The sequence below is a fragment of the Schistocerca nitens genome, chromosome 7, assembly GCF_023898315.1.
Source record: "Schistocerca nitens isolate TAMUIC-IGC-003100 chromosome 7, iqSchNite1.1, whole genome shotgun sequence".
NCBI lineage: Eukaryota > Metazoa > Arthropoda > Insecta > Orthoptera > Acrididae > Schistocerca > Schistocerca nitens.
In genome coordinates, this window is record NC_064620.1 from 119521528 (window position 1) to 119542363 (window position 20836).

The 20836-nt window shown below is 43.7% G+C and overlaps 1 protein-coding gene across 1 annotated transcript in view; it reads left to right on the plus strand.

Annotated features, from left to right (window-relative positions):
• The window catches only part of LOC126195498 (uncharacterized), a 385955-nt gene that overhangs the window by 46858 nt on the left and 318261 nt on the right, over window positions 1-20836 (plus strand). The window contains exon 4 of the mRNA XM_049934125.1: window positions 15193-15350. Within this exon, the coding sequence (XP_049790082.1) occupies window positions 15193-15350 (158 nt within the window). The remainder of the gene's footprint in view (window positions 1-15192; window positions 15351-20836) is intronic.

Genomic DNA, 20836 nt, shown 5'->3' on the forward strand with positions numbered 1-20836 from the left:
TATTCCGAAACGCAGTGACTTTGCTTCCTGTTTCATGGAACAATATAACTAATATTATAATACATAATGAGCAAACACACCAGCAGTTTCTATTGCGCGTATGTTTCACGACGTCATGTTCGAGCCTCAAGTGAGTTATATGTTAAACTGGCAGTCACTGCTTAATATGAACGGGAATTTCCAAAACCAGTGCACACTTCACCACAAAGTGAAACACTCAATCCGAAGTACTTAAAATTTTGTTTCATTAGGTTCAAGACCAGATTTCTGTATAATTCAGTGTGCAACAATAGCACAACAAGTGGCGATTCTTTCGTTACTCAAACTTGGTTTATAAGTGGTTAACTTGCGGATGATATTTCAATAATTACAAAAAAATATTTCCTATAAAATTAACAAAATAAAAGGAAAATGTAATGTCATTGTCAACCATATCAAACAGCAGCATTTGATCTAAAAATGTGATTCTATGCTATCCTCGGCAAAGCATATGAAAAGCAATCATTGTTGTCGCATCCGTATTTTAACTGATTGATATTAAAGTATGCTATGTGGGAATCTAGGTGCTGAATAGAGGTATTTTGACATCCTGCCTGGACGACAGTAGCTCGGATGGTTTTGAGTGACAGTTTATATTAATACTTCAGTTATGATTTTAAAATTTTGAATTCTGAGTAATATCCGGAATTGAAACTGCCAACTGCCAGGAAACTACAAGTCATCATATTTTGTAGCCAAATACAAAACCCACTATATTCCAGAACCAGCATTTATTGTACAGAGACCCAAAAGTAACTGTACACAATTCGTGGGTGTGATGTATGCACCAAAATAGAAGTAAAATGTTAAATAAACTTTAGCCTGCAATTATTTGATTTCAAATCTATACAGTAGAGTAAGGATCAGAAGTGTAACTAAAACAACACAAAATTAATTCTTCTCAGAAAGCAGCGATATGATGGGATCCGAAATTCAGCTCAAGTAGGTACTGTGCGTTTACCCCAGAACACGTTCAGAATAATGTCTATGCGGTTGAAAACAGTGACGTGCTCGCCTTCTTAACGCTCTCGGAATGTCGCAGGCTCCACCCATCTCATTCTGCACAGTCGCACAACCATTTTCAGTCACTGCTGTAGTTCTGACATATTCTCAACTGCAACACCATACACGAACTCCATGGGACGGCCCCAAAGGTAGGGATCCACGGGTTGAGATCCGGAGATCTGACGGTCCAAGCAACTGGTCTCGCACTTATCGTGATAAGCAGCACTAAGATACTCGCTTACCTGACGACTGAAATGTGCAGGGGCAACGTCGGCAAAGCAACACCTGTTGACATACAGGCGAACACTACAAGCCAAAAACGTGTACTGGCCCATGATGTAATGCCTACCACAAATGACATTACGTATCATAACTCGGAAAAAAAGCAGTTTCAGACAAAACTTTACTTAACATTTTACTTTTTATTTAGGTCCATACAATACACCTACGAAATGTGTACAGTTACTTAGCAGTCGCTTTGTGTACAGATTTATGTTGGGAAGTTAAGGAATTTTAGCCTGAAGCAATCGGTTATCAGTCTTAGAATAAAGAAACCGATAGATTCACGAGACTGATATGACAAGGTTTCCAATAATTATTCCTGTAGTTTGTGCCTTTACAGTGTTTGTGAATGACATAGAGTAATAAGAGTCCTACGAAGCATGGCCCTTCTTAACACAGGTAGGGCAGAGAAAAGGAAGCTAAATAACCCACTGATGCACTACCATAACACCGGACCAGTCGCACGGTTGGTCTAAAGCCGGGCAAAAGAATAGGCCATTACCTGTAAAAAATTGTTTCACTATGTAGTATGCGCTGTTTCGAAACTTTCCGGTAGATTGAAACTGTGCACCCGCGAAAAGCAAGGTTCCAGGTCCGACACACACACACACACACACACACACACACACACACACACACACACTGTCCTCTGGAGGAAGTTTCAACCAATAATTCTTTTAAAAGCCGGGAAAGCCATTTCAAGATTCTGAGCTAGCTATTTCAGCCTTTCTCGTCTAGAATATACAGTTAGTTCCTCAAGAAAGTGTACGCCACAATTTTAAATGTAACGTCGACAGCGACATCTCTGGAAGTGATCTCAAATCTGTAATCAGTGCGCTTATCCACAATGTATAGATAAACACTGTGAGAGTTGAGTGTTCTGTTTTTTCGGTTGCAGTTTAAAATGGGTGCAAAATATCTGAAGCGTCACGACGCAGTGTTCCTTGTAAATCATCCAAAGGAACCAAAGCTTTCATATGCAGACGCTGCTAAAATTCTTAGAAAGTCAAAGACATTCGTTGCGAAGTGGGTCAAACGTTATTTAGAGGTTGGGAACGTGAATGATGTACCGGAGGGAGGGCTAAGGTGCCAAGCTATAATCTATAATGGCGGCGACTGGATTAACTATTAGGTAATTGTGCAATTAGTAATAATATATATTTTCCTATAAACACCTATCTATAATAATGTCTTTTATTTCATACAGATAACGGCATACGCTTTCCTCTGGAACTGACTCTAGATCATATTTGTCCCGGCCGTAAGTAATAATGAAGACTTTAATTGTATTATGTTCCCGAGGATGTGTTGCCTGATTATTGTGCATTCTTGGCAATTTGCTCTCGACATCAGGGCTTCCCTGACGTACTGAAGCGTAAGATGAACTGCTCTTCACTTCACTTCATTGCTTCCGGCTAACCCTTCCCTTCGCCTTTCCACGGCACTGTCTTCGGTGTTTATTGTTCCATCTGCTCCCACGGACTCCATGCCTGTTCGAAGCGTTCGGCACGCTGCCCCGCGAACAGCTGATGTGTAAGTGATTCACCTGTTTGCGGCATAAATTAAGCTTTCTGGCGCTCTTTAATTGATTTTACGGCAGAATCTCATGCCTTGCTCAGATATATCTCTGGAGATAATATTTTCTTCCAACTTAATCTCACTAGCGTCTCTAATTCAAGGTATGCCCACAAAGTAAGTTCCATTTGGTTATATAAAGCAAAAGTGTACACATAGAGAAAAAAATATTTATTGTACAAAAATCTTCAACTGTTAAAACTACTTTTCTACATAGCTTCTGAAATTTTGTAGGCACTTGTCATAGCGTGGCACAAGTTTTTGTATGCCTTCTTCATAGAAAGTTGCCGCCTGTGTATTGAACCATGTGGTAACATGTTCTTTCAGCTCGTCATCATCGTTGAAGTGTTGACCACCAAGGACTGATTTTAGGTGTAAGAAGAGATGAAAGTCACTAGGAGCGAGGTCCGGGTTGTACGGAGGATGATCAAACGCGTCCCAGTGAAATTCCCGTAAGAGTTGTTTGATCACATTCGCCGCGTGAGGTCGGGCAATATTGTGGAAAAAAACAATTTTTGACAGTAATCTTCGGCGCTTGTTCTGTATTGCGCAGCGCAACTTCCTAATGGTCTCGCAGTAACCATGTGCATTGATTTTTTGGCTCGTGGTAAGAAATCAATCAGCAAAATGCCTTTTCTTGCCCAAAAAACGGTGCACATGACTTTTCGAGGTGTCAACATTTGCTTAGGCTTAACCTTCGTTGGGGATGAAGTGTGCCTCCATTCCACTGATTGCCGTTTTGTTTCAGGGGTGTCGTACAATACCCAGTTTTCATCCCCCGTGACTATCCGAGAAAGAAAACCATCGCGGTCTTCATTGTAGCGTGTCAAAAACTGAAGTGCACTGCCCATCCGTTGTTTTCTGGGTTGTTCAGTAAGAATTTTGGGTACCCAACGTTAGCAAAGTTTTCGAAATTTCAGTTTTTCAGTAGCAGTTTCATGAAGTAGTGATCGTGAGATTTGCGGAACTTCCATAACAAGGGCACTAAGTGTGAACTTACGGTTGTCCTTAATCTTCTTTTCAATTATGTGAACCAGTTCATCAGTAACCACAGACGGGCGTCCACTTCGTTCTTCATGGTGCACTTGATCACGTCCTTCATTGAACAGTCTGACCCATCTTCTAACCATTGAATCACTCTTAGCATTTTGTCCGTAAACCTCGCAGATTTTCCGATGAATTTCCTTTCGTTTAACTTTCTTTACACTTAGAAAACGAATCACCGATCTGATTTCACACGCGGCGGCTTTCTCAATTACGGCTGACATTATAAAGAAGCACTACAAAGCACACGCCGGCAGCAGCGATCTGAAAATGGCGTACATGTCTTCTCCTTGAGTCAGAGTAACTGCCGCGCAAGCCCGGAACTGCGATCGTAGCGCTGCCGCGGGTAGAAATAAAAACATAACTTACTTTGTGGACGATACTCGTAACAGTGTCAAAAAACCTCGGCGGCTCGCCCATAACGTACGGAGAGGCAGCCGACGGAACGCGGAACACCCCAGAAGCCAGAGCGGCGGAAAGGCGAACGGGCTAAGTAAGTAGGCGGTGAAGGTCGGGAGGGGGTGTTAAGCGGCAGCCATAAAAGGAATACCGGTCCCTCTTACACTTTAGAACGTCAAGGAGAACCTGATGATAATGATGGGGCTACGTTGTTGAGGTATTGTGCTAAGGAGAAAGAACAGTCCGGTAGCGTACACGGAGAAGATTATACATGTATCATCAATGCCAGCAAAATGCGAGATCTTACAAGAGAAATGTTAGGCTAACGGAAGATTTTGGAGACATACATGTGTAATCGTCAAATGGAGAGAAGAGCGGAGAGAAACTAAAACGGTAAAACAATGGAGTAAAAGGGGCTTGAACTCGAACGTCATGGGTGTTTGGGCAGCAGCGTAGGGCGATGTCTGCCCGGAGTACTGCAGAACCACCTGTCAGCCACAACGAAGAGCACACGCTGCTGCAGTTAGAATAGGAGGTCTGTGAGTGGCTGCACATCGCGTTGTGTGCCACAGAATTCTAACACCATCACATCGCATACACGCAGAGTAAGTGGAAGGGTGTCTTTGCACCGCCTCACAATACAAATTAATGTTTAAACGCTTACAAGTATTTATTCCGTAGTAAAAGTAATGATTTCGTGTTCCCCAACTGGTGCGTGTCTTCCAACTGGACGCTACTTCGGCGACTTGCTTGTCCCTTACGTACGCCAGTACTCCTGCCACGGAAAGGGCACAGGCTACCTGCAGTTTATCGTGCAATCAGAACCGCGTGTCGTTGCTAGAGACTCTTCACATTATTGACAGGTTAAAAGCAGACTGAAAAAATTCCGTAGCTCGACCGCATTCGATCTCGCCACTTCTCTGTTTTCAGGCACGCTCTGTACGACTTTTTTTCTTTTTTCCGGCTATATATCCACCCGTATAGTCCGTCCTTGACTAGGACAGATAACGCCTTCATCGGAGAGCTTGCTTCATCTATATTCGTATTTCACTTAATTAACTAAATCCTTCTTCTTGAATGATAATAATTTCGTAAGCACTAGACCGGCAGCTCCGACATTTTTACAGTCAAACATGCATTCAACCTTTTTTTTAAAAAAATGCTCTTAATCTGTAGCCCCTCTTTTCGCCATGACGAAACTTGAGAAGGTAGGAAACATGCAGAAACGCAGTGTACATGCGTCCAGTATTTTTGATGGCCATTGGCACTAAACGATGTCTTTCTTTTCTTTAAACTGGTTACTTCGTAAAGCTTTTCGGATTCGCACAAAAATCATTTGATTTTTGTACTTCTTGTTTCTCATGTTAAATTATAGTTTTTTTTTTTTGTAAATCATTTACATGCATATACAATTACAAAATGGTTCAAATGGCTCTGAGCACTATGGGACTTAACAGCTGTGGTCATCAGTCCCCTAGAACTTAGAACTACTTAAACCTAACTAACCTAAGGACATCACACACATCCATGCCCGAGGCAGGATTCGAACCTGCGACCGTAGCAGTCGCGCGGTTCCGGACTGCGCGCCTAGAACCGCGAGACCACCGCGGCCGGGATATATACAATTACATATTTGGATTGGAGGTATGAGGTACGGTAAAGATATTGGACTTGGAGGCTGCTGATCTGGCGAACTGTTGGCCACGATTTTTATTGAAAATTATTGTTAGAATTTTGTGTGAGAGTATGGTCGAAGATACCCCAGATGCATGGAATATTGGGTATATGAGCCTCATCTATAAAAAAAGGGTGACAACCTTGATTGTGCTGACTATACAGGTATATGTTTGTTTAGTTCGTTTACGATACTGTTTCCCTGCAAAGCGTATTTGAGATATTTCAAACTAGCAGCATAAGTAAAGAGTGAGGCAGTCTACAAGGTATATGCAGCACACAATGCCAAACTAAAACGGGGATGAATATTTCTGAACTTTACTCCACACGCCAAAGGAATAAAACAGGATTGTTGTCACTCCCCCAGCCTTTGAATGTTTGCCTTCAGCAAATATTAAGAAAGTGTATAAGACCAAGAATGAAAATTGGAGAAGGGAATTAGACTGTGACAGCATATGATGATGAACATATTTCATTCATGTTACGGAAGCTAATGACTGCTTTGGAAAGAACGAGAAAATATGACAAAATTTAAATATGTTGCAGCCGTTGAGCCATCAGTGTATGTGCGTATTGAGGGACAAACGATGAGAAGCAAGGATGAATAACGGCACCTTGTCTTTGTTCTGACAGCAGATGGAAAACGTGAAACTGACATGTGGAAGAGTGTTTCCTCGCCAAGGAAGCAAGTAGAAGTCTGAATTCTACGTTGTGGTCATCCAAAGAAAGGAAGACACGACAGCACAGATATGTTAAACTGCGGTGGGACTAAGTGCAACATATAGCGCGGAATTTTGGTACTTCGCAATTGTAACCGAGAATATGGCAAACGCCATGGAAACGGACTATTTGTGACGTGCAGATGGAGATGCATGTCTGTGGCACGTCGGAAACTAGAGCCTCAGAACAGGATTTGGTGTCCAGTACATCGTAGCTGACAGAACAGCCACATTAGGAGAATGCAGGGCGATCAGTGACCCAGGAACGTACAGGAAGGCGGCGTACGAATCGGGCATCTTCAGTGTTCGAACTGTGGAAAGCGACTGAAGAAGAAAATCGTGCCAAAATATATTGCGCAACAAAATTAAAGGATCTTTTTTTGATAGCCCGTCATTTGCTCCTATTGCGGCGCAAAAGTTATAAATTTTGTGCAACTTGCCTACAGATTTCCTTTGTAATGGGGCGAGAGCGTCACCCTCTGGCTCGGCGACGATTCGAACGGCAACGTGTTGAACGTGCAAAAAAAAAAAAAAAAAAAAAAAAGTAAATAAATAAATAAAATTAAAAAAATGGCCAGAGCCCGGAGGTTCATGTGAGGTGTGAGGTGGATTAATGACGTCACGTTGGCACCAAAATACACAACAATTTTACTCAATTCACCGTGGACGCGTCATACGTCAGGGGTGGTCGCACCGCCTCTTTCCAACATTGCACGCCCTCTTCTTGGCGCATCTGTGACGGAGGTCAGAACTGCTAAGTCTAGCGTTGAAATCACTCGGCTTTCTTACGGTGGCTGAGAGAAACAACTCTGCAACGTCTCCGGAGCTACTTGCGCACCTTTGTTGGACACTTTCAGAATGCTCCTACAGAGAAACGCCCGTCCACCGATAGTTACCCGCCGTTGAGATAGGCAGCCCTTTCGAAGCACCTCAGACATCGCATGCGGCGAGTCGGCGCTAGTGTCGCCGTGGTTGTCGGCGCCTCCGGCAGGTTAGGATCGGTGAACTGGTGTCTCTGCACGGAGACATTTTTCAAGTGCCCAACAAAGGGGCGCGTGTGGCACAAAGTGCGTTGGCGAACTAGGCACTTTCAGAGCGGCCCTTTGCTGTTTCATTCATGTCTGTGCACACGACACAGCAGAGTGCGAAAAAGGAGAGATGAAAGAGCGTTTGCCGGCCGCGGTGGTCTCGCGGTTCTAGGCGCGCAGTCAGGAACCGTGCGACTGCTACGGTCGCAGATTCGAATCCTGCCTCGGGCATGGATGTGTGTGATGTCCTTAGGTTAGTTAGGTTTAAGTAGTTCTAAGTTCTAGGGGTGTCTTGAAAGGAGGATATAAGATGAACATCAACAAAAGCAAAACGAGGATAATGGAATGTAGTCGAATTAAGTCAGGTGATGCTGAGGGAATTAGATTAGGAAATGAGACACTTAAAGTAGTAAAGGAGTTTTGCTATTTGGGGAGCAAAATAACTGATGATGGTCGAAGTAGAGAGGATATAAAATGTAGACTGGCAATGGCAAGGAAAGCGTTTCTGAAGAAGAGAAATTTGTTAACATCGAGTATAGATTTAAGTGTCAGGAAGTCGTTTCTGAAAGTATTCGTATGGAGTGTTGCCATGTATGGAAGTGAAACATGGACGATAAATAGTTTGGAAAAGAAGAGAATAGAAGCTTTCGAAATGTGGTGCTACAGAAGAATGCTGAAGATTAGGTGGGTAGATCACATAACTAATGAGGAAGTACTGAATAGGATTGGGGAGAAGAGAAGTTTGTGGCACAACTTGACCAGAAGACGGGACCGGTTGGTAGGACATGTTCTGAGGCATCAAGGGATCACCAATTTAGTATTGGAGGGCAGCGTGGAGGGTAAAAATCGTAGAGGGAGACCAAGAGATGAATACACTAAGCAAATTCAGAAGGATGTAGGTTGCAGTAGGTACTGGGAGATGAAGAAGCTTGCACAGGATAGAGTAGCATGGAGAGCTGCATCAAACCAGTCTCAGGACTGAAGACCACAACAACAACAACAAGTTCTAGGGGACTAATGACCACAGCAGTTGAGTCCCATAGTGCTCAGAGCCATTTGAACCATTTTTGAAAGAGCGTTAACGCCGTTTCCGTCTTTGTATCGTATTCAGTTTTCATTGTACGGTTTTGAACTGTCCCCGATGGTGCTACCGTTTACAACAGAGAAAACTCCTGTCACGATACACAGCAACGACGTCGTGTTCAGTGGGGTTGCAGCCCAGCACGATGCAGACAAGGGCTGAATCGTTCAGGGGAGGGGGGGGGGGTGTTGTCAGTATCCAGGGTCACCAAGAAAATCGTCCTGTTGCACACCGCACTACAAATATGCCGTTTTCGGCCGCGAAATGTGTGAAAATGTACACCTGAAGGGTAGCAGTGGTTTCATTCACACCCGTTATTACACCAACTGAGGCCTTTTCGTATAGACTGTGAACAGCGGTGTGTCCGGACTGTTTTCCTTGCCACCCAGCAGAAAGCAGTGTGATTTCAACGCTGGGCATCGCAGTTATCACCGTCACGGCAGAGGCGTCAAGGGGTGGGGTGAGATGTTGGAAAGAGGCGGTGTGGCGACCTCCCTGTGGTGTGACACGTCCAAGGTGGCACTGAGCAGAATTGTGGTGAACTCTCTGCTAACGTAACATCATTAAACCAACTTACACCTCACACGAACGTAAGAGCTGTGCCATTAAATCGCAGGTGGCGACACGCTGCTGTTTGAAGCTCCGTTCAACCGAAGACTGAGGTCGGACGGCACCACGCTTCTGTACAGTTACAGAGAAAGGCTGTGCGCCCCTCTGATCCAGATTACGAACGTCTGCGTCGCAAAGGCAGGAAATGATGGGGTTTCAAAAAAGTGACCCTTCTGTTTTGTTATGCAGTGTAGTTTCCTGCGTCACGGAGCACAGCCAACAATTGACTGCTGTGGAACAATACGGAATGAAATACTACACTACTGGCCACTAAAATTGCTACACCAAGAAGAAATGCAGATGATAAACGGGTATTCATTGGACAAATATATTATACTAGAACTGACATGTGATTACATTTTCACGCAATTTGGGTGCATAGATCCTGAGAAATAAGTACCCAGAATAACCACCTCTGGCCGTAATAACGGCCTTGGCATTGGGTCAAACAGAGCTTGGATGGCGTGTAGAGGTACAGCTGCCCATGCAGCTTCAACACGATACCACAGTTCACAAAGAGTAGTGACTAGCGTATTGTGACGAGCCAGTTGCTCGGCCACCATTGACCAGACGTTTTCAATTGGTGAGAGATCTGCAGAATGTGCTGGTCAGGACAGCAGTCGACCATTTTCTGTATCCAGAAAGGCCCGTACAGGGCCTGCAACATGCGGTCGTGCACTGTCCTGCTGAAATGTAGGGTTTCGCAGGGATCGAATGAAGGGTAGAGCCACGGGTCGTAACACATCTGAAATGTAACGTCCACTGTTCAAAGTGCCGTCATTGCGTACAAGAGGTGACCGAGACGTGTAACCAATAGCACTCCGGGTGATACGCCAGTATGGCGATGACGAATACACGCTTCCAATGTGCTTCCAATGTGCGTTCACCGCGATGTCGCCAAACACGGATGCGACCATCATGATGCTGTAAACAGAAACTGGATTCATCCGAAAAAATGACGTTTTTGCATTCGTGCGCCCAGGTTCGCCGTTGAGTACCCCATCGCGGGCGCTCCTGTCTGTGATGCAGCATCAAGGGTAAACGCAGCCATGGTCTCCGAGCTGATAGTCCATGCTGCTGCAAACGTCTTCGAACTGTTCGTGCAGATGGTTGTTGTCTTGCAAACGTCCCCATGTGTTGACTCAGGGATCGAGACGTGGCTGCACGATCCGTTACAGCCATGCGGATAAGATGCCTGTCATCTCGACTGCTAGTGATACGAGGCCGTTGGGATCCAACACGGCGTTCCGCATTACCCTACTGAACCCACCGATTCCATATTCTGCTAACAGTCATTGGATCTCGAGCAACGCGAGCAGCAATGTCGCGATATGATAAACCGCAATCGCGATAGGCTGCAATCCGACCTTTATCATAGTCGGAAACGTGATGGTACGCATTTCTCCTCCTTACACGAGGCATCACAACAACGTTTCACCAGGCAACGTCCGTCAACTGCTGCTGGTGTGTGAGAAATCGGTTGGAAACTTTCCTCATGTCAGCACGTTGTAAGTGTCGCCACCGGCGCCAACCTTGTGTGAATGCTCTGAAAAGCTAATCATCTGCATATCACAGCATCTTCTTCCTGTCGGTTAAATTTCGCGTCTGTAGCATGTCATCTATTTTTTTTCTTTATTGATTTTCAATTCCCCCCGAAGGGGGCGGGCTGGCAGCAGCTTACTACGCTGCTGTAAAGCCTACAGACTTTTGTTTAAAAAAGGAAGAACTTTCCTCATGTCAGCACGTTGTAGATGTCGCCACCGGCGCCAACCTTGTGTGAATGATCTGAAAAGCTAATCATCTGCATATCACAGCATCTTCTTCCTGTCGGTTAAATTTCGCGTCTGTAGCATGTCATCTATTTTTTTTCTTTATTGATTTTCAATTCCCCCCGAAGGGGGCGGGCTGGCAGCAGCTTAAACGCTGCTCTAAAGCCTACAGACTTTTCTTTAAAAAAGGAAGAAGAAAGAAACAAGGAAAAACAGGCGATAAAATTGTGATTTAAAGTGTAAAATGGCGTAAAAATGCGGAAAGTCATGTCATCTTCGTGGTGTAGCAATTTTAATGACCAGTAGTGTATAACAAGGTGACACAAGTGAATGCAGAACACTGAAGCAGCCTTCAGTCTCTTGTTGAAGTGTTTTACGGTTGTAAAACTTGTCCACATCGACAATATACAGGGTGGTCCATTGATCGTGACCGAGCCAAAAATCTCACAAAGTAAGCGCAAACGAAAAAACTACAAAGAACGAAACTTGTCTAGCTTGAAGGGGGAAGCCAGATGGCGCTATGGTTGGCCCGCTAGATGGCGCTGCCATAGGTCAAACGAATATCAACTGAGTTTTTTAAAAATAGGAATCACCATTTTTATTACAATGTCGTCTAGTACGTAAAGAAATATGAATGTTTTAGTTGGACCACTTTTTTCGCTTTCGTTAGATGGCGCTGTAATAGTCACAAACATATGGCTCACAATTGTAGACGAACAGTTGGTAACAGGTAGGTTTTTTAAATTAAAATACAGAACGTAGGTACGTTTGAACATTTTATTTCGGTTGTTCCAATGTGATACATGTACCTTTGGGAACTTATCATTTCTGAAAACGCATGCTGTTACAGCGTGATTACCTGTAAATACCATATTAATGCAATAAGTGCTCAAAATGATGTCCGTCAACATCACTGCATTTGGCAATACGTCTAACGACATTCCTCTCAACAGCGAGTAGTTCGCCTTTCGTAACGTTCGCACATGCATTGACAATGCGCTGACGCATGTTGTCAGGCGTTGTCGGTGGATCACGATAGCAAATATCCTTCAACTTTCCCCACAGAAAGAAGTCTGGGGACGCCAGATCCGGTGAACGTACTGGCCATGGTATGGTGCTTCGATGACCAACCCACCTGTCATGAAATATGCTATTCAATACCGCTTCAGCCGGCCGCTGTGGTCTCGCGGTTCTAGGCGCGCAGTCCGGAACCATGCGACTGCTACGGTCGCAGGTTCGAATCCTGCCTCGGGCATGGATGTGTGTGATGTGCTTAGGTTAGTTAGGTTTAAGTAGTTCTAAGTTCTAGGGGACTAATGACCACAGCAGTTGAGTCCCATAGTGCTCAGAGCCATTTTTTGAATACCGCTTCAACCGCACACGAGCTATGTGCCGGACATCCATCATGTTGGAAGTACATCGCCATTCTGTCATGCAGTGAAACATCTTGTAGTAACATCGGTAGAACATTACGTAGGAAACCAGCATACATTGCACCATTTAGATTGCCATCGATAAAATGGGGGCCGATCACCTTCCTCCCATAATGCCGCACCACACATTAACCCGCCAAGATCGCTGATGTTCCACTTGTCGCAGCCATCGTCGATTTTCCGTTGCCCAATAGTGCATATTATGCCGGTTTACGCTACCGGTGTTGGTGAATGACGCTTCGTCGCTAAATACACTCTTGGAAATGGAAAAAAGAACACATTGACACCGGTGTGTCAGACCCACCATACTTGCTCCGGACACTGCGAGAGGGCTGTACAAGCAATGATCACACGCACGGCACAGCGGACACACCCGGAACCGCGGTGTTGGCCGTCGAATGGCGCTAGCTGCGCAGCATTTGTGCACCGCCGCCGTCAGTGTCAGCCAGTTTGCCGTGGCATACGGAGCTCCATCGCAGTCTTTAACACTGGTAGCATGCCGCGACAGCGTGGACGTGACGGACTTTGAGCGAGGGCGTATAGTGGGCATGCGGGAGGCCGGGTGGACGTACCGCCAAATTGCTCAACACGTGGGGCGTGAGGTCTCCACAGTACATCGATGTTGTCGCCAGTGGTCGGCGGAAGGTGCACGTGCCCGTCGACCTGGGACCGGACCGCAGCGACGCACGGATGCACGCCAAGACCGTAGGATCCTGCGCAGTGCCGTAGGGGACCGCACCGCCACTTCCCAGCAAATTAGGGACACTGTTGCTCCTGGGGTATCGGCGAGGACCATTCGCAACCGTCTCCATGAAGCTGGGCTACGGTCCCGCACACCGTTAGGCCGTCTTCCGCTCACACCCCAACATCGTGCAGCCCGCCTCCAGTGGTGTCGCGACAGGCGTGAATGGAGGGACGAATGGAGACGTGTCGTCTTCAGCGATGAGAGTCGCTTCTGCCTTGGTGCCAATGATGGTCGTATGCGTGTTTGGCGCCGTGCAGGTGAGCGCCACAATCAGGACTGCATACGACCGAGGCACACAGGGCCAACACCCGGCATCATGGTGTGGGGAGCGATCTCCTGCACTGGCCGTACACTACTGGTGATCGTCGAGGGGACACTGAATAGTGCACGGTACATCCAAACCGTCATCGAACCCATCGTTCTACCATTCCTAGACCGGCAAGGGAACTTGCTGTTCCAACAGGACAATGCACGTCCGCATGTATCCCGTGCCACCCAACGTGCTCTAGAAGGTGTAAGTCAACTACCCTGGCCAGCAAGATCTCCGGATCTGTCCCCCATTGAGCATGTTTGGGACTGGATGAAGCGTCGCCTCACGCGGTCTGCACGTCCAGCACGAACGCTGGTCCAACTGAGGCGCCAGGTGGAAATGGCATGGCAAGCCGTTCCACAGGACTACATCCAGCATCTCTACGATCGTCTCCATGGGAGAATAGCAGCCTGCATTGCTGCGAAAGGTGGATATACACTGTACTAGTGCCGACATTGTGCATGCTCTGTTGCCTGTGTCTATGTGCCTGTGGTTCTGTCAGTGTGATCATGTGATGTATCTGACCCCAGGAATGTGTCAATAAAGTTTCCCCTTCCTGGGACAATGAATTCACGGTGTTCTTATTTCAAATTCCAGGAGTGTAGAACGCGTGCAAAAGCTCTGTCATCGTTCCGTAATGTCTCTTGTGCCCAGTGGCAGAACTGTACACGACGTTCGAAGTCGTCGCCATGCAATTCATGGTGCATAGAAATATGGTACGGGTGCAATCGATGTTGATGTAGCATTCTCAACACCGACGTTTTTGAGATTTCCGATTCTCGCGCAATTTGTCTGCTACTGATGTGTGGATTAGCCGCGACAGCAGCTAAAACACCTACTTGGGCATCATCATTTGTTGCAGTTCGTGGTTGACGTTCCACATGTGGCTGAACACTTGCAGTTTCTTTAAATAAGGTAACTATCCGGCGAACGGTCCGAACACTTGGATGATGTCGTCCAGGATACCGAGCAGCATACATAGCACACGCCCGTTGGGCGTTTTGATCGGAATAGCGAAACATCAACACGATATCGACCTTTTCCGCAATTGGTAAACGGTCCATTTTAACACGGGTTATGTATCACGAAGCAAATACCCTCCGCACTGGCGGAATCTTACGTGATATCACATACTTATACGTTTGTGACTATTACAGCGCCATCACAAAGCGAAAAAAGTGGTCCAACTAAAACATTCATATTTCTTTACGTACTACACGAATATGTAATAAAAAAGGGTGTTCCTGTTTTAAAAAAACGCAGTTGATAACCGTTTGACCTATGGCAGCGCCACCTAGCGGGCCAACCATAGCAGCATCTGGTTTCCCCCTTCAAGCTAGACAAGTTTCGTTCTTTGTAGTTTTTTCGATTGATGCTTATTCGTGAGATATTTGGCCCGGTCACCTCAATGGACTACCCTGTGTTGCAGTCACTTATGTAAACAAATGTTGAAAATTAGTGACGCTGTGTGTACCTGCAGAGCGGCGTCACAGTACGACGCAGCAGACACGCCCACCACTGGTCGCTGTTGCAGGTCCCGTCGCACCGGAAGATCAACGCGCGCCTTCCAGGAGCGCCGCCCACCGCATGCCGCCTCTCACCAGGTCGCCGGCCTTCCGCGGGGACTCGGGCTCGCAGGTGCGCTGATAGCAGAAACCATTTTACCTCACTTGTTTCTCATTTAAAAACAACTTTTATTTTATGCTCGTACAATATAAACATGAAATGCACTACTTATTTAATTAATCAGACTCTCATATGTGTGTGTGTGATATGTGTTTTCAGTATCTAGCTTTCGTTATGTGTCAAACCATTTAGCAGTCACTGCTGTTGGTCCTCTGGGTCTGTTAACCATTTAAAAAAAATACAGTACCGAGGTAATAATTAGCTGCTAAACAATTAGAAAACACGAACCCCATTGCTTAACTTTGCTTTTCTGTCTCCTTTAGCTGTTCAGAATTATATTTCATTAATCCATTACGAGAATAATAGCCACAGACATTACCGTTTTCTTACAGAAACTCTTTTTATTCTAATCATTAAGACAACGAACATTTACAAAGAGTCATATAGTAAAAAAGATTTAAAGCTTTTTTTTCTGTTGAATTTACTTTGAGGAGAAATGGAATCATATCACATTAACAGAATGACACGAAATTAATAAAGAATTTAATATTTACTTACCAACGTAACGTCTATAACACACTCTTACAGAAAAAGACCAGACATATCCAGACACATAAGATTACATGGCGTGCTATGGGTCATAGATCTTTAATAGACCACGTTATCGTCAGCGAGAGGATGGGTAATCAGGTTCAGGACCTACTACACGTACACCGAGGAAACAATATCTGTTCAGATCACTAGTTAGGTAACGCAATAGTTATAATGATAGCTAAGTGTAAGAAACTTATGCCAAGAAGACAGACAAAGCGTGAAGAAGTCTTTATTGTAACATTCTGGAACAAAACAGTATTTAAAAGAATGTTTGAAAGTCGAGTACAGAAGTATTTGCTAGGCACTGCAACTCTTCAGGATGTAGAGAAAGAATGCCAGAAGAGTAAACAATGCATAGAGAGGGGCACTGGAAAAGAAGAGCAAGTTAAGGAAAAGGGGAGGATTAAGTGTTTGGAATGAAATTATGGCTAAGGCCTTGAAGGAAGAGATACAGCCCACAGCAAACTCTTGCAGAATAAAACCGAAGATGAGTAGCAGCAAAAATGGAACCGTGCCGAGCAAACAAGTAGGTTAGCACACCAAAAGTCGTGGGGTAATTTCATAATTGAAGTAGGACATGAGATTCATGGGAGGAAAACTTTTGCCTATACGCTAACAAAACATTTAAACAGAGCAAAGAAAGATACTGTAGGACTAAATGTAACTGACGAAGATCAGTGGAAAGAATTTGATAAAAAATGTGATAAATAGAAGATTAGGAATTGAAGGAAGAACAGACTACATTATATAACAGTAGTATGGATTCATCCACAATAGGAGAACCGCACGTAGTCTTAAAAAGTATGAAAAACAGGAAAACTTGTGGAACAGATGGTGATAATATGGAAATTTTAAAATGTGCTTGTCCCTTTAGTTTATTCCATCTATTTAATGATATTTGACATTGATGTAGAATACCAAAGACTTCGAAAATTCGCAAATGATATCAATTTTTATTAAATATCAAAGAAACAAGTGTAAAAATTATAGAGGAATTAGCCTCCTAAACTCTGTCTAGAGAATATCTGCAGAAATAATTAATAATCATATAAAAACCATAATAGAGCTACTCCAAATAGAAGAAGAAAGTGGATTCAGGAAATGCTGTTCATGTAGTGATAATATATTTATCACTCAGTTTAGAGCCACATAGGCAAGGACCTTTTATTGACTTCGAAAAAGCTTTTGAATGTGTGAAAAGAAACAAACCGTGGCAGATAATGACTAAAGTTCCCATACATCTTTTTGAAGCTGTTAAAAGCTTATACAAGGACACCAAAATAATAATAAAAGCTGACAAAAATAAAACTGAGGAAATTACTACCAGTAAGGTGATAGCCTTAATAAGTGAGAAATATGCACGATGGAATTTCCCGTGAAGAAATAACATGTACCGTGTCAGGCATTCTGCATATGGTAGAAGCATCTCCCTCCTTCTGTTGTGGGAACCTATTGGATAACAACATTCATTACATCTTTAGGAGGCAATGCAGAGTTTCATTATGTAGCCGGTCATGTATTTCCTCTTCTGTGCTACACTCTTCATTTCAGTGTAACACATCAAATGCTCTTAATTACTTGTTATATACATATGCCTTAATAAGGCTTATTTAATGTGTTTATAAATGATCTGATTAATAAGTGGAGACAGGAAGCCAGGCAAACAAAACGATTTATTCTGTTAAAACTTTCAATGTTTTAAAGTTAAATTTACACAAACGTCAGCGTTATATTTTGTAACTGGAATAACTGGGGGTTTTTAAATTTGAAGGACTTCTTAGCAATAATCTCGTGGGGCGCACATGCCCTTCAATTTGGGTGGCTTTTGTATGGCGATTGAGGCTGTTTATCGGCTTCACAGACCACGAGTGTCCCATATCAAATGATTCGTTTCGACTTCATCTACATCGTTGTGGTACGTTGTAAACAGTTATCCTTTACATATGTATATAACAAGTAATTAAGAGCATTTGATGTGTTACACTGAAATGAAGAGTGTAGCACAGAAGAGGAAATACATGACCGGCTACATAATGAAACTCTGCATTGCCTCCTAAAGATGTAATGAATGTTGTTATCCAATAGGTTCCCACAACAGAAGGAGGGAGATGCTTCTACCATATGCAGAATGCCTGACACGGTACATGTTATTTCTTCACGGGAAGTTCCATCGTGCATATTTCTCACTGTCCTGAGCCATCTGGGCTAACCTATAGTCACTAAAATCACGAGCACCTAGAGGAAACCTTAAGGCCAGAACAGAAAATGTACGAAAATAAGTACATAAAAAACTGTTTAGCGACCGATCCCGTCACTGATAAAGTACGTGGAACAGTTCTTCATACACAATAGAAGATACAACTCGCTCAGACTCAAAATTAAGGCAAATTTCATGCGGTATTTCGCACAACAAATAATGCACTTAGCAGTAGGTTAGAATGCTTCAAATTTATTCGCATTTTCTTACATAAAATGTGAACTGGAGCTGTGCTCAGATATACTTTAGCTCTGCATAGCTCACTCTAATGATTTATATTGAATTAAGCTGTTACCCAGTTGTTTCCTTTTCCACATGCTATTAACTGGTGGGACACTAATTTCTAAATTTCGTGTGCATAGAGGCTCTCAGATTTGTTTATTTATCCTGATAGGATTAGGACGCTAAGTCCCTCTCTTACGTCTAACGTTCTTCCTATTTTGCTTCACATTCATTATGACCACCTAATGGAAGATGGGTAATGACATTAGAAAACATCCAGGAGTGACATGTTTGTGTACAGCTAAAGAACGAGGTGTACGAAAAGTGTAGAGCACCCCATTAGAAGTCGATCTCAGGTGGCTGTAAATGGGTGGTGATGTCGAAGTGAATGATAATAACACACATATTATTCGAGGTTTTACGTCTAGCGTCCGCCCCCGGTAGCCGAGTGGTCAGTGCGACAGAATGTCAATCCTAGGGGCCCGGGTTCGATTCCCGGCTGGGCCGGAGATTTTCTCCGTTCAGGGACTGGGTGTTGTGTTGTCCTAATCATTATCATTTCATCCCCCATCGACGCGCAAGTCGCCGAAGTGGCGTCAAATCGATAGACTTGCACCTGTCGAACGGTCTACCCTACGGGAGGCATTCGTCTCACGACATTATTATTATTTACGTCTAGTATGGAATCAAACACGAAGAAACACGTATGGTGAAAATAATAGAAACAGTAATAGCTATAGCAGGAAAAAGTACACCATTATTGCACTGACTAAATGAAATATTTTTTTCAGTCTTGTTTTGCAAACTTTATTATTGCTGTACGACCCATGTCCAGGGTTGTATGCCCGTTTTATAGCACATAGCTGACCCTAAAAATGAGAACCGGCCAAGGATAAACACGTCCTAACCTGTCGATTATTGTATTAAGTATAAAACTTATCTTTGTTGACACTTTTGACACAGTTACATACTGCTTTACAAAATTCATTAGGACAACATTTGCAATAACAATGATTAAACATACAATGGAGTAGCCCTATGCACAGGAATGGAATTTTATCCTTATATACTCATGAATGAAAGCTCCAAGATTCTCTCCTATATAGCTGATGTAACCGTTCTAAAAGGGGTGAATAATTGAATTGAACCTGCTCATTCAATAATAAATGTGGGATACATACATCTATTTCTCAATTTCTAATATTTATAACTGAGACAGTTTCGTACCCTTTTCCTCTATTTGTAGGACTTCGACATCTGTTATGTATTTGTGTTTTTCATCGAAGCAATTTTCAGCAAAGGCTGAGTCTGGCTTCCTAAATCTCCAGTCTTCTGAGCCTAGTGCTGAGTCTGTCCGATATATCGAGACCGATACTTCTGCAGATGATCTTGCGAAGGCCATGTCTATGATGGCTGATTGTTTATCTTTTGAACTGAAGAAACATATACCTGTTGTCTATCGAACATAGACAAACACTTAGAAACCATTTGCCTTTAAAATGTTGCTTGTCCTGTTTGAAGTTTTACCTATAAAAAGTAAATTGCACCATTTCTTTTTCTGTCTATCTACGCTTTTCGCAGGGTACAGTAGGGATTTGGCTTGCTTCTCCAATTTTTATTGAGAATTTTGTTAATAATGTTGGAATGAAATTCATTATTTTTATTGCATTGAGTGCTTGGTCATCGTTTTCTTGGGGCATGGAGATAGAAAGAGGGATTGTTGGATCATGTAGTGGAATACTGCTTGTTTGTTGGCTGTAGAATGTTACGAGGAAGCTGCCTTGAATGTATCATTCAAGGAGTCTTTCCGGTAATATTAATTGTATGGTTGCTACTTTCTATCTCCAAGTTGTTGTCTAGGAAATTAATGGCGGAACCCCGTAACTCCATACTGATCTTTATGTTAGTGTGCCACATTTTCCCATGAAGCTCTGTAGTTGTGAGGTGGAATCTTGCCATATGCGGAGAATATCACGACGTTTCTATGCCACTACACAACAAGTTTTTCCAATGATTCACTCTTAAGAAAATCAGTCTGCCACTTGTCCTTGAACATTTCTGCTGCAAGTGGGATAAGAGTGAGCCCATTGGCAGACCACATGCTTGCTCTCTTGAAAACAGAAATAATTTTGATTTAAACAACAATCCACTGTACTAATTACACCGAACTGTTGTTTTGATGTGTAAAATTAGTGATTGTGATACATATCTATACAATCTTTCACAGGAAAGCTTGAGAACAAGCTGTGTACATCAAAAGAGACTAAGTTTGCATTTGTTGGAATGTTACTCCTACAGCTATACTTCGCAAGTCACCTTCAGGTGTGTGGCAGAGGGTATTTTGCGTACCGCTGTCATTTTCCCCCACTTTCCTGTTGCAGTCGCGAATAGTTCACGGGAAGAACAAATGCTAATGGGGCTCCCT